This window comes from Bos taurus, chromosome 21 (assembly GCF_002263795.3).
Source record: "Bos taurus isolate L1 Dominette 01449 registration number 42190680 breed Hereford chromosome 21, ARS-UCD2.0, whole genome shotgun sequence".
In the NCBI taxonomy this organism is placed as follows: domain Eukaryota; kingdom Metazoa; phylum Chordata; class Mammalia; order Artiodactyla; family Bovidae; genus Bos; species Bos taurus.
In genome coordinates this window covers 30,560,198-30,574,527 of record NC_037348.1, presented here as the reverse complement: position 1 = coordinate 30,574,527, position 14,330 = coordinate 30,560,198, and the positions used below count along the sequence as shown (strand labels likewise).

At 48.6% G+C, this 14,330-nt stretch overlaps 1 protein-coding gene across 3 annotated transcripts in view; it reads left to right on the top strand.

Annotated features, from left to right (window-relative positions):
• ACSBG1 (acyl-CoA synthetase bubblegum family member 1) overlaps positions 1-14,330 on the top strand; it is a 59,244-nt gene that overhangs the window by 40,427 nt on the left and 4,487 nt on the right. For all 3 annotated transcript variants that reach the window (NM_001024548.1, XM_024981755.2, XM_024981756.2), the window contains 8 exon segments: positions 918-1,138; positions 1,582-1,670; positions 1,969-2,089; positions 10,944-11,024; positions 11,113-11,262; positions 11,599-11,775; positions 12,691-12,872; positions 13,796-14,026. In NM_001024548.1, the coding sequence (NP_001019719.1) occupies positions 918-1,138; positions 1,582-1,670; positions 1,969-2,089; positions 10,944-11,024; positions 11,113-11,262; positions 11,599-11,775; positions 12,691-12,872; positions 13,796-14,026 (1,252 nt within the window).

Sequence of the window (14,330 nt, the reverse complement as noted above, 5' to 3'; positions counted from 1 at the left end):
GGTGTGCATTTATTGGGCACCAACTACATGCTGAAGCTCTTTCATTCTTTTGACCCTCATAACATCCCTGAGAACTAAACCCTCAGCTTTCCCCTGAGAAAACAGACTCAGAGGTCAAATAGCTCACCCCACATCTCACGGACGAGATGGTAAAGCTCTGTTTCATCTATCGCACTCAGTAAACTTAATGGGTAGGTGGTGCCCGGGACAGTGTCAGGCATGCCTTTCCCACTGTGTGACATGGGGGAAATGACTGAGCCTCGCTGAGCTGCAGCTGCCCCATCTGTAAAAGGGGGCTACCAGACCCATGTTGTGCAGATGAGATGAGATCCCCACGTGAGGGTTTCACATGGGGCCTGGCCCTGGCAGGGATGAGCAAAGAGATGGTTAGATTATCTCGTGGGACTGGGAAATTTTCCAGGCTAGTGATCAGAGCCGGCTAGTTTCCAGTCTCCTCTAGCCCCCTGGAAGTGTTGCTATTTTTGATGTTTTGATCTTCTGCCATTTGGGTCTGTCCCCAACCACTTCTCAGGAGACAGAGGAAGGGTAGAAACCCCAGAGGATCCGAGAGTCCTGCTCTTCTGGGCAACCCCCACATCCACTGCTGACTACCCAGCCTCTGGGGGCAAATTCCAGCTGGCATGATGGACCCTAGCAGAAAAATGTCTAGGGTCCCCAAGGCCTCCTTCTGCCCTCCCTCTTCATTGCTGCCTCCCTAGAGCCTTGCCCATCCTTCAGGGCCGTCAGGCATCCCCCTCCAGGCAGCCTCCTCACCAGTCTGCCAGCCCTTGTGGCTCAGTGCTCAAGGCGTTGTGGGAACCAGAGGCCTGGGAGCTCTGCCCAGGGAAGGAGCAAGAGTCCCCTGGGGACAAGCCCTGGCTGGCACAATGCAAGCTGTGGTCTCCCTGACCCTGCAGAGGAGGCGCTATGGACGACTCGGGCCGACGGGCGCGTCCGCCTACGCATAGACCCCATCTGCTCGCAGACTCCCCGCACTGTTCATCAGATGTTCTCCACGACTCTGGACAAGTATGGGGACCTCAGTGCTATGGGCTTCAAGAGGCAGGGCACGTGGGAACACATCTCCTACACCCAGTACTACCTGCTGGCCCGCAAAGCTGCCAAGGGCTTCCTGAAGGTGAGGAAGCCGCCCAAGGCCTGACCTCAGTTCTGGCCTTCACAGACCTCCTTCCGATACCCCACTGGACAAGCCCTTAGACAAGATCACTGTAAAACCGTCCTGTTCATTGAGCTAATGGTCCATTCTGGCCTGGGGCTGAGGGTTTACGTTCATTGGACCCTTACTACGTGCCAGGATGTGTCACAAGCTTCTCATTTGTCGGCCCGCTCGAGGGGGCTGGGAAGCCTGGTGCACTGGGCTGAGGGGTGGGCTCCCCGGGAAGGCCTGGAAGGGGCAGCAAGGGCTGTTGAGTGGCTGGTCCCCCAGGGCACACTCTGACCCTGGGAGGTGGTCCCTGAGGTGGGCCGGCAGAGTCCCCTGCTGTCTGGAAGGGGGGTTTGGTGAGAATGAGAGGCCCCTTTCCTGCTGGTTGACCCGGACTGTCTACCTTTGATCTGGAGCTCGGCCTGGAGCGGGCCCACAGCGTGGCCATCCTCGCCTTCAACTCCCCGGAGTGGTTCTTCTCAGCAGTGGGCGCAGTCTTCGGAGGGTGAGTGGCTGAGGGAGGGGCAGAGTTCCCAGTGGGTTGGAGGGGGGCAAAGAGTGAAGAGAGGGTCATTACTCTTTTTAGGGGCCCCCCACCCCCTCCCCAACATCTCATCTCTTCCCTGGGGCCCTCTCCAGACCCGCTTTTGTCCCCTTCTGCCCAGGGCAGCTGTGCTGAGCTGCCTGGCCGGCCATGGGAGCTCTCTGGGGCCAGGGGCTGTGGGTGTGTTGGGCAGGGGTCGGGGCTGAGGGGGTGGGCTGCTCTACCCGCCCAGACACCCATCTTCCCGGGTCTCTGACAGTGGCATCATCACCGGCATCTACACGACCAGCTCCCCTGAGGCCTGTCAGTATATCGCCTATGACTGCCGTGCCAACATCATCGTGGTCGACACACAGAAACAGCTGGAAAAGATCCTGAAGGTTTGGGGGAAAGGGGGCAGCAGCCACGGGGGTCAGGCTAGGCACCCTCACAGACCTCCACCTTCCCTGCCAAAGTCACCCATCATCCTCAGCAGCAACCCTCCTCAGGACAAGCACACATCAGCACAGCAGGGTGATGGCCGCTGACCCATTTGTCAGGTCTGAAAACTGAGACCCAGGAAGCTCAAGGAACATACCCTTCATCCCCCACAGCCAGCCCATGGCCTTCCATGGTTTTCCCTTCAGGGAAGTGTTGAGTGCCCTTGGGTGGTTCAGGGCACTGACACATGAGCACCCAAGTCTGAGTCTTGGTGGGGAACGGGCGTACGGGCTGCCACAGGGTGGGGCTTGGGCCAAGCCAGAGCAAGTGCTGCAGTGTCTTCTAGAGACTGTAGGGCACAGTAGGAGCCCAAAAGTGCCTCTTGGGGCAGCTGGCACCTTTCTGGCACACTGATGCCTCCTGATCCATTTAAGGCCCCTTCTTGATTGACCCTGTTATGTACACCACACTGGCATTCAGTGGCCTGAGGACACCTCTGTGCCCCAGCTGTACCCAACAGCCTGCAAGGCCCTCCGTGGCTCCTGGCATCTCAGAGAGGCTTCCTCCGGGTTGACTTGGCTCTGGTTCTGGAGCTGTTACCTGGACCTCGGTGCCCCCCTGCTCCTGAGGGCAGGAGAAGTGGTCTCCAGCCTCCTGGGATGGTGGGACCTGGAGCCCCGGACTGGCCAGACTAAAATCTGTGTTCTGAAACTCTCCAGACAAACATAAATAGAGAGAAAAGTATAGTGGACCCTCATAGAGTGATCATCCAGATTTAATAATCATCAGTGTTTTTTCATCACACCCATCAGTAGGAAGTATTTGAAGGCAAATGTCTGACATCACAGCATTTCACCCCCTAAATAGCTCAATATTTATAAAATATAAGACAGTTTCTTCATCACAGCAACTTTATCGCCTTTATTTACACTAGTCAAAGAATTCTTTCCTATCATCTAATACTGACAATGTGTTTTTCCAGGCAATTCGTTTGAATTGAGATCTAAACCAGGCCCATGTGTTGCATTTGGTGGTGTCTCTTAGGAGTCTTTTAATTCAAAACAGAGCCCCCACCTTTTGTCCGGTACCATAGACCAGTGTGGTCCAGGACCAGTCACATCACCTGGGAACTTAGTTTCATAACCCACCCAGACCTACGGATTCTAAAAAACAGGGTGTGGGGCCCACACCTCCCGGTGATTCTGACACAGGCTCAAGTGTGAGAGCCTCTGTCATAGACATGCTGCAGAAACCAGGTCAGGGGTCCTGAGCTGTTGTGTAGCTTATCCCTGTAACCTCCACGCTTCCTTTAGATCGCAAGCCTCGATGCCCTTCAGATTAGGTGCTAATTGGCAAAAACACTCCGTGGGTGGTGCTGTGTGCTTCCCATCGCACAGCTTCAGGAGGCATGTGATGTCAGGTGGTACCGCTTAGACTGGCGCTGAGCTTCATTCCCTGGATTCGGGTGGCCACCTGCTCATCCACTGCAGCATTCCCCATCACTCTCCACTGATGAACTTTGCCTGAATTAATTATTATTGAATACATGAGCCATGGGAAAACACTGGTTTTCTAATTGATCAGCTAGGATTCTTTTCCAAAGAAAGAACTTTCTCTCATCACCTGGGGCTCTTTGCTACTTGAAACATCCTGTTTGTACAAAGTAGATGTGGTAGATAAAAAACTGGCCTATGTCGGTGACTGTTCCATGCATATTTGAATGAATGTGCATTCTTCAGTTTGTTGGGTAGAATGTCCTATAAATATTAATAATGTCAATTGATTGATATGTTAACTCATCTATATCCCTGTTAATTTTCTATCTGTTTGTTCTACTGGTAACAAATACTGAGGGTTGAAATCTCAATTATTGTGGATTATTTATTTATCCTTTTAAATCTGGTTTTGCTTTGTGTACTTTGAAACTCTGTCATGTATGCACATAGTTATGTTGTTATGTCATCTGGATGACTTAACCCCTTTATCATTAAGAAATGTCCCTCTGAGAACCATTCTTCCAAAGCTACTTTGTCTTATATTAATATAGCCACTGCAGATCTCTTCTGATCAATGTTTGCATGGTATATATTTTTGCATTGTTTCTCTTTTAACCCACATATGTCCTTATATTTAAAGCAAGTCTCTTTAGACAGCATATAGTTGAGTCATACTTTTTATCTAGTCTGACAAAATTGTCTATAAAACTACCACTTGGTTCTTTCCTATTTGTTCTTTGATCCCATCCATCCCTTGATCCTTTTCTCCTCTCTCGTGATTTCTTTTGAATGCAATTTTTTGTTTTGTTTTATTTTTGAGTATTCCATTCTATGGGTTTCCCTGGTGGCTCAAAATTCTCCAAGCCAGGCTTCAACAGTACGTGAACCATGAACTTCCAGATGTTTAAGTTGGATTTAGAAAAGGCAGAGGAACCAGAGATCAAGTTGCTAACATCCACTGGATCATCAAAAAAGCAAGAGAGTTCCAGAAAAACATCTACTTCTGCTTTATTGACTATGCCAAAGCCTTTGACTGTGTGGATCACAACAAAATGTGGAAAATGAGATGGGAATACCAGACCACTGACCTGCCTCCTGAGAAATCTGTATGCAGGTCAAGAAACAACAGTTAGAACTGGACATGGAACAACAGACTGGTTCCAGATTGGGAAAGGAGTACATCAAGGCTGTATATTGTCACCCTGCTTATTTAACTTACATGCAGAGTACATCATGAGAAATGCTGGGCTGGATGAAGCACAAGCTGGAATCAAGACTGCCAGGAGAAATACCAATAACCTCAGATATGCAGATGACACCACTTTATGGCAGAAAGTGAAGAACTGAAGAGCCTCTTGATGAAAGTGAAAGAGGAGAGTGAAAAAGTTGGCTTAAAATTCAGCATTCAGAAAACTAACATCATGGCATCTGGTCACATCACTTCATGGCAAAAACTGGGGAAACAGTGGACACAGTGAGAGACTTTATTTTGGGGGGCTCCAAAATCACTGCAGATGGTGACTGCAGCCATGAAGTCAAAAGACACTTGCTCCTTAAAAGAAAAGTTATGACCAACCTAGACAGCATACTAAAAAGCAGAGACATTACTTTGCCAGCAAAGGTCCATCTAGTCACGTATGGATGTGAGAGCTGGACTATGAAGAAAACTGAGCACCAAAGAACTGATGCTTTTGAACTGTGTTGTTGGAGAAGACTCTTGAGAGCTCCTTGGACAGCAAGGAGAGCCAACCAGTCCATCCTAAAGGAAATCAATCCTGAATATTTGCTGGAAGGACTGATGTTGAAGCTGAAACTCAAATACTTTGGCCACCTGATGCGAAGAGCTGACTCATTTGAAGAGACCCTGATGCTGGGAAAAATTGAGGGCAGGAGGAGAAGGGGATGACCGAGGATGAGATGGTTAGATGGCATCACCAACTCAATGGACATGAGTTTGAGTAAACTCTAGGAGTTGGTGATGGACAGGGAGGCCTGGCGTGCTGCAGTCCATGGGGTCACAAAGAGTCTGACACGACTGAATGGTGGCTCAGATGAATTTGCCTGCAACGCAACAGATGTGGGTTCCATCCCTGGGTCGGGAAGATCCCCTGGAGAAGGGAATGGCAACCCACTCCAGCATTCTTTTCAGAAAAATTCCATGGACAGAGGAATTCCATGGACTGGTGGGCTACAGCCTATGGGGTCATAAAGAGTGGGACACGACTGAGCGACTGACACTTTCACTTTCATTCCATTCTATCTACTGGCTTCTTAGCTCTCCCTCTAGTGTTTGCTCTAGGGCTGACAATATGCATCTTTAACTCATCACAGTCTACTTTCAAATACGATCAGCATGTAATATTGTACTACTTTGCATGTAACATATGAATCTTACAACTGTGTACTTGCATCCCCTTTCCATACTTTGTGCGATTGTCATTCCTGCTTAAGTTCTACGTAAGTTATAAGCCCTGCAATGTAGTATTTTATTTACTTGCTTAGTTATTTATTTGGCTGTGTCAGATCTTGTCAGATCACATGGACCACAGCCTTGTCTAACTCAATGAAACTAAGCCATGCCGTGTGGGGCCACCCAAGACGGGCGGGTCATGGTGGAGAGGTCTGACAGAATGTGGTCCACTGGAGAAGGGAATGGCAAACCACTTCAGTATTCTTGCCTTGAGAACCCCATGGACAGTGTGAAAAGGCAAAATGATAGGATACTGAAAGGGAACTCCCTGGGTCGGTAGGGGCCCAATATGCTACTGGAGATCAGTGGAGAAATAACTCCAGAAAGAATGAAGGGATGGAGCCAAAGCAAAAAGAAGGCCCAGTTGTGGATGTGACTGGTGATAGACACAAGGTCTGATGATGTAAAGGGCAATATTGCATAGGAACCTAGAATGTCAGGTCCATGAATCAAGGCATATTGGAAGTGGTCAAACAAGAGATGGCAAGAGTGAATGTCGACATTCTAGGAATCAGCGAACTGAAAGGGACTGGAATGGGTGAATTTAACTCAGATGACCATTATATCTACTACTGTGGGCAGGAATCCCTTAGAAGAAATGGAGTAGCCATCATGGTCAATAAAAAAGTCTGAAATGCAGTACTTGGATGCAATCTCAAAAACGACAGAATGATCTCTGTTCATTTCCAAGGCAAACCATTCAATATCACAGTAATCCAAGGCTATGCCCCAACCAGTAACACTGAAAAAGCTGACGTTGAACTGTTCTATGAAGACCTACAAGACCTTTTAGAACTAACACCCAAAAAAGATGTCCTTTTCATTATAGGGGACTGGAATGCAAAAGTAGGAAGTCAAGAAACACCTGGAGTAACAGGCAAATTTGGCCTTGGAATATGGAATGAAGCAGGGAAAAGGCTAATAGAGTTTTGCCAAGAGAACGCACTGGTCATAGCAACACCCTCTTCCAACAACACAGGAGAAGACTCTACACATGGACATCACCAGATGGTCAACACTGAAATCAGATTGATTATATTCTTTGCAGCCAAAGATGGAGAAGCTCTATACAGTCAGCAAAAACAAGACCAGGAGCTGACTGTGCCTCAGCTCATGAACTCCTTATTGCCAAATTCAGACTTAAATTGAAGAAAGTAGGGAAAACCACTATGTCATTCATGTATGACCTAAATCAAATCCCTTATGATTATACAGTGGAAGTGAGAAATACATTTAAGGGACTAGATCTGATAGACAGAGTGCCTGATGAACTATGGACAGAGGTTCGTGACATTGTACAGGAGACAGGGATCAAGACCATCCTCAAGAAAAAGAAATGTAAAAAGGCAAAATAGTTGTCTGAGGAGGCCTTACAAATAGCTGTGAAAGGAAGAGAAGTGAAAAGCAAAGGAGAAAAGGAGAGATATAAGCATCTGAATGCAGAGTTCCAAAGAATAGCAAGGAGAGATAAGAAAGCCTTCCTCAGTGATCAATGCAAAGAAATAGAGGAAAACAACAGAATGGGAAAGATTAGAGATCTCTTCAAGAAAATTAGAGATACCAAGGGAATATTTCATGCAAAGATGGGCTCGATAAAGGACCTTCTGTTAGGTATGGACCTAACAGAAGCCAAAGATACTAAGAAGAGATGGCAAGAATACACAGAAGAACTGTACAAAAAAGATCTTCACGACCCAGATAATCATGATGCTGTGATCACTCACCTAGAGCCAGACATCCTGGAATGTGAAGTCAAGTGGGCCTTAGGAAGCATCACTATGAACTAAGCTAGTGGAGGTGATGGCATTCCAGTTGAGCTATTTCAAATCCTGAAAGATGATGCTGTGAAAGTGCTGCACCTCAATATGTCAGCAAATTTGGAAAACTCAGCAGTGGCCACAGGACTGGAAAAGGTCAGTTTTCATTCCAATGCCAAAGAAAGGCAATGCCAAAGAATGCTCAAACTACTGCACAATTGCACTCATCTCACATGCTAGTAAAGTAATGCTCAAAATTCTCCAAGCCAGGCTTCCGCAATACATGAACCATGAACTTCCAGATGTTCAAACTGGTTTTAGAAAAGGCAGAGGAACCAGAGATCAAATTGCCAACATCCACTGGATCATGGAAAAAGCAAGAGAGTTCCAGAAAAATATCTATTTCTGCTTTATTGACTATGCCAAAGCCTTTGACTGTGTGGATCACAATAAACTGTGGAAAATCCTGAAAGAGATGGGAATACCAGACCACCTGACCTGCCTCTTGAGAAACCTATATGCAGGTCAGGAAGCAACAGTTAGAACTGGACATGGAACAACAGACTGGTTCCAAATAGGAAAAGGAGTATGTCAAGGGTGTATATTGTCACCCTGCTTATTGAACTTGTATGCAGAGTACATCATGAGAAACGCTGGGCTGGAAGAAACACAAGCTGGAATCAAGATTGCCGGGAGAAATATCAATAACCTCAAATATGCAGATGACACCACCCTTATGGCAGAAAGTGAAGAGGAACTAAAAAGCCTCTTGATGAAAGTGAAAGTGAAGAGTGAAAAAGTTGGCTTAAAGCTCAACATTCAGAAAACGAAGATCATGGCATCTGGTCCCATCACTTCATGGGAAATAGATGGGGAAACAGTGGAAACAGTGTCAGACTTTATTTTTCTGGGCTCCAAAATCACTGCAGATGGTGATTGCAGCCATGAAATTAAAAGATGCTTGCTCCTTAGAAGGAAAGTTATGACCAACCTAGATAGCATATTCAAAAGCAGAGATATTACTTGCCAACAAAGGTCCGTCTAGTCAAGGCTATGGTTTTTCCAGTGGTCACGTATGGATGTGAGAGTTGGACTGTGAAGAAAGCTGAGCGCTGAAGAATTGATGGTTTTGAACTGTGGTGTTAGAGAAGACTCTTGAGAGTTCCTTGGACTGCAAGGAGATCCAACCAGTCCATTCTAAAGCAGATCAGTCCTGGGTGTTCATTGGAAGGACTGATGCTAAAGCCGAAACTCCAATACTTTGGCCACCTCATGAGAAGATTTGACTCATTGGAATAGACCCTGATGCTGGAAGGGATTGGGGGCAGGAGGAGAAGGGGACGACAGAGGATGAGATGGCTGGATGGCATCACCGACTCAATGGACATGAGTTTGAGTGAACTCCGGGAGTTGGTGATGGACAGGGAGGCCTGGCGTGCTGCAATTCATGGGGTCGCAAAAAGTTGGACACGACTGAGCGACTGAACTGAACTGATGTCAGATCTTAGTTGCCTCACTTGGGATCTTCACTCTCCAGTGTGGCATGGGAGCTCAACTCTTAGTTTTAGCATGTAGGATCTAGTTCCCTGACCAGGGATTAAACCTGGGCCCCTGCACTGGGAGAGCAGAGTCTTAGCCACTGGACCCACCAGAGAAGTCACTACAATGTAGTATTTAAATAGTCATGTATCATTCAAAATTTTTTTAAAGAAAGGGAAGATGTTCTTTTTGGTTTGCCCACATATATGCTGTTTCTGGCTCTCTTCATCCCTTCATGTCCTCCCCTTCATCTGGTTCGTCTTCCTTCCTCCTAAAGAGTTTTCTTCAACATTTCTTGGAATACAAGTCCAAGGGCAATTGCCTTCTGTCAGCTTCTCATTTTTGCCTTCATTTTTCAAAAGATATTTTCATTTGATTTAGAATTCAGGGTTAATGGGGTTTCTTTTTTTTTTCCTTTTAGCTCTTTAAAGACTCCATCCCAATGTTTTCTACTTTGCATAACTTCTGATAAATAGTCTGTACTTTCTTATCTTTGTTCCTTTCCACATGGTATATCTTATTTCTCTGACCTCTTTTAAGATTTTTTCTTTTATCACTGGTTTTCAGCAATGGGATCATGCTGTGTCTTGGAATGGTTTTCCTTTGTGATTACCCTGCTTGGAATTCACTGGGAGTCTTGAGTTGATGGATTTACAGTTTTAATCAAATTTAGAAATTTCTCAGGCTTTTTTCAATTAAAAAATGTTTCCTGGGACTCCAATTACATGTATGTTAGGTTTCTTAGTTTTCTCACCCATGTTAATTTATTCAAGTTTTTTTCTCTTTCTCAACTTCATTTTGAAACTTGTGTTTAATGAAGCCTTTCAGGGCAGGTTTACATAGCCTTTCCTCTAAGGCTGATTTAGCCCCATAGCTAACACTTGTCGCTTCTGAAGTCTGTATTTCATACCTCCTAAGGGCCCTTCACTCTGGCTGATGGAAACACAAATATCTCTGGCCCCATACAAGCTCTTGTTTGTCTTCTAGCCCCAGCCATTGATCTTCCTCCAGCATCTATTCTTCCAGTTTCTTGAAGTTTCACCTATGCCTGTGCGGATTGGTATTCCGCCAAAGACTCAAGAAGACACCTAAAGAGATTCATCGAACTCTTTCTCTGCCAGTTCTCTCTTGTCTGGTATTCTATCTCACAAATTCTAGGCACCCCAGCTTTCCTGAACTCTGACCTCTGACACCTCAACTCAGTGAGATAACTGAGTTCTGATTTCCTCTACCCCTTCCTCTCTGCTTCTCTCTTCCATAGTTACACAGTCTTCTGTTCCATTCAGCCAGGCCCCAGCTTGTCTGGCTTTCCTTTAAGAGAAGTCATTCCCTGCCGCCTGTTTATTCCACCTCTGATGCTCCAAAGTTCTCATGATGGGAAATCAGGCATTAAGGGTGGCATGTGTCCTGCTGAGTCGAAGGTCAGAGCTGGGGACCAACAACCTTTGCCACAAGACGCCTGCCAGGCTGGCTAACACCTGGGGATGGGGCTCTTCTTAAGAAGTGACTTTTATTTTTAATGAAACCCCACTTATTTTCTCTGTCCACACAGATCTGGAAACACCTACCACATCTGAAGGCAGTAGTGATATATAGAGAAGCGCCTCCCATGCGGATGCCCAGCGTGTACACGGTACGGGTAGGGGGCCTGGGGGGCAGCGGGGGCCTGTGCGAGCCCACCCAGCTCACCGGGACTGCCCCCACTCTCCCACCTGGTGCAGATGGAGGAGCTCATGGAGCTGGGGAATGAGGTGCCTGAGGAGGCCCTGGACGTCATCATCAACGCCCAGAAGCCTAACCAGTGCTGTGCATTGGTCTACACGTCGGGCACCACCGGGAACCCCAAGGGTGTGATGCTGAGTCAGGACAATGTAGGACGGATGCCCAGATGTGTGGGGGTGGGCTGAGGGTGGATCTGGGCAATGGCCTTGCCCCAGCAGCCCTCGAGGGGGCTCCTTCAGCCCCTCCGTTCAGAGATCTGAGATAAGTACGACAGCTCTTAAGTCTGTGGTCCAGACTGAGCCCAGCAAAGTGGAGCGGGATGGAAGGGCAAGGCCTGGCCCAGAGGGGTGCCTGCAGAGATGCCCAGGAAGGTGTTCAAAGAACACTCCAAAGAAGTACCCCAAGCCCCTAGGGTGGCTCCAGGTGTGGGCACTTCCAGAGCTGACTTGAAGATACTGCCCGGCGCCCATCTGCCCATCCTCCAGATCACGTGGACAGCACGGTACGGCAGCCAGGCCGGTGACATCCAACCTGCGGAAATCCAACAGGAGGTGGTGGTCAGCTACCTGCCTCTCAGCCACATTGCCGCCCAGATCTATGACCTGTGGACAGGCATCCAGTGGGGGGCCCAGGTCTGCTTTGCCGAGCCTGATGCTCTGAAGGTCAGTCTGCCTCTGCCTGTACGTGTGCCCATGTGTGTGCTTGTGTCTGTGGGCCCTGTGCGAGCATTTGTGAGCCTGCCGGTCCCCTGTGTGTTCACAGCCTAACTCAGATGACCAAACAAGAAGGGAACTCAATGATATTACGTAAAGCGAAGTTGAGTCAGAGTGGTTCTGTGGGTCCGCAACACCAGCAAGGTCAGGCCACCCTCAGTGTAAGATCACAGGATGGTCCCAGATGGCCACAGCCCTGCCCTGCATCACGGTCTCATACACTACACCTGTGCTTGGGCTCCTTCTTTTTACCTTGAGGAGAACATCCCCGGATGCCCTCTAACAGGCTTCTTCCTCCCCCTACATGGGTCCAAATCATGTCCCATGTCCATTCCTCGACTAGTCACTGCTTGTGTGTGTGTGTGTGTGCTAAGTTGCTTTAGTCATGTCTGACTCTTTGCAACCCTATGGACTGTAGCCCACCAGGCTCCTCTGTCCATGGGATTCTCCAGGCAAGAACACTGGAGTGGGTTGCCATGCCCTCCTCCAGGGGATCTTCCCAACTCAGGGATTGAACAGATTTAGCAGATGGTTTCTTTACCACTAGTGCCACCTGGGAAGCCCAGTCACTGCTTAGAGGAATGGGGTGACCATGTCTGAGTTAGACTGATAGAAAAGTGGCTGCTACCAGGACTGGCCACCCTGGCACCTGAGCAACATCAGGGTTCTGTTAACAAAGAGGAGCGGGGAAGGGATGGCTGTTGTGTCCTAGCCAATAGTATGGGACGTGAGTTGCATGGTGTGCACCTGTGCGAGTGCCTGTGTGCAGGGGGCCTGCACGGGTGCACGCTGACTCTGGGGACAGGCCTCCTGGCTCCCAGCTGGCTCTCCACCACAAGCCTGTCTCTCGCTGGTGGCAAACAGGGGAGTCTGGTGAACACGCTGCGGGAGGTGGAGCCCACGTCCCACATGGGGGTGCCTCGGGTGTGGGAGAAGATCATGGAGCAGATCCAGGAGGTGGCGGCTCAGTCTGGCTTCATCTGGCGCAAGATGCTGCTCTGGGCCATGTCGGTGACCTTGGAGCAGAACCTCACCTGCCCGAGCAGGTACAGGGGACCAGGGAAGAAGAGGCCTGGGGAGGCAGCAGGGCTGGCTCGTAACCCCAGGACACAATGTAGGATCTGAGAGGCCAGGCTTATCCCGACCCCTTCTCAGAGGCCCCATCAGTGGCTGGGCTTGAACCCCTGTTCTCCTCCCAGATCCCACAGGAGACAGTAACCCCATCTTTGGGTTCTGACTGCAAGAACTGACTTGCTCCCTCTGGAGTAGCATTCACCTCCCTGGGAGCAGCTTCTGGCAGTCTCCTGAGGGGACTCCTGACTTCAGAAGGTGGCTCAAGTAGAGGCCACAGTGATGGGGGTTTTACCAGCCTTCCCAACATCCCAATCTTCCACCCACAGCCTTTTGATTGCTTTTAAATTCTCACCCAGTGCTGTAGGAGGGTCGACAGCATAAATCTGGCCTGTTCCAGTTTGGAAATGCTTTCCACCACTAGTGTGTCTGTGAAACTGTATCGTGTCACACGCGATGTGTACACGTGTCTGTGCCATTTCATTTGCAAGGATGTGAAAAGTAAATATGTATAAACGACTCTATTCCGGGGTTTCAAATGGGATCAGACATGTGTGTTCACGTGTCCGTGCATACATACTTCAAGTGTCTACATGTGCATGTTATTGTATGTTCGCTTTTGTGCATCTGTGTTGTCATACACAGCTGAATCTGTTTTTCTGACTTCCTGCTCAAGATGTATTTGCACAAAACTACATGTATACACCCATGTGTGCATGCATGTTCATAGGAAGGGCCAATATTGAAAATATTTAGTGATGGATTCAGCATCACCACATCATCCATCAGAGTAGATAACTGAAATTGCCATTCAGGGTACCCACTGACCACCCCCTCCCTTTTAATGCATGTGTGTGGATGTGTTGTCTTCTGCAAGCCATTCTCTCTCTCCTACCAGCGATCTGAAGCCCTTCACAACCCGACTGGCAGATTACCTGGTGCTAGCCAAGGTCCGCCAGGCGCTGGGCTTTGCCAAGTGTCAGAAGAACTTCTACGGGGCAGCCCCCATGACTGCGGAGACACAGCACTTCTTCCTGGGCCTCAACATCCGCTTGTATGCAGGCTACGGCCTCAGCGAGACCTCAGGCCCCCACTTCATGTCCAGCCCCTACAACTACCGACTCTATAGGTATGTCCCAGGTTTTGGCACATATGCTGGCCTGAACATCTTTGCTGATACCTGTCGGTGCCTATCTGCTGATTAGGACCTTGGGCCCAGACCACTGGACCATGGATCCCTAAGTGCCAACAGCTCTATCTTGGGCCAAGTCCCTTTGCCAGGCCTGAGTCTTGTGGGGGTGGTCCCTGTGACAGTGTCACATGGGTCTGTGGATATAAACAGCCTTGCAGCTCAGGGGCTCCCTAAGCAGGGTTCTGAGGGAGGAACATCCCTTTGTTCCCTCCCTCCAGTAGCATGGGGTGTGTTAGAGGGT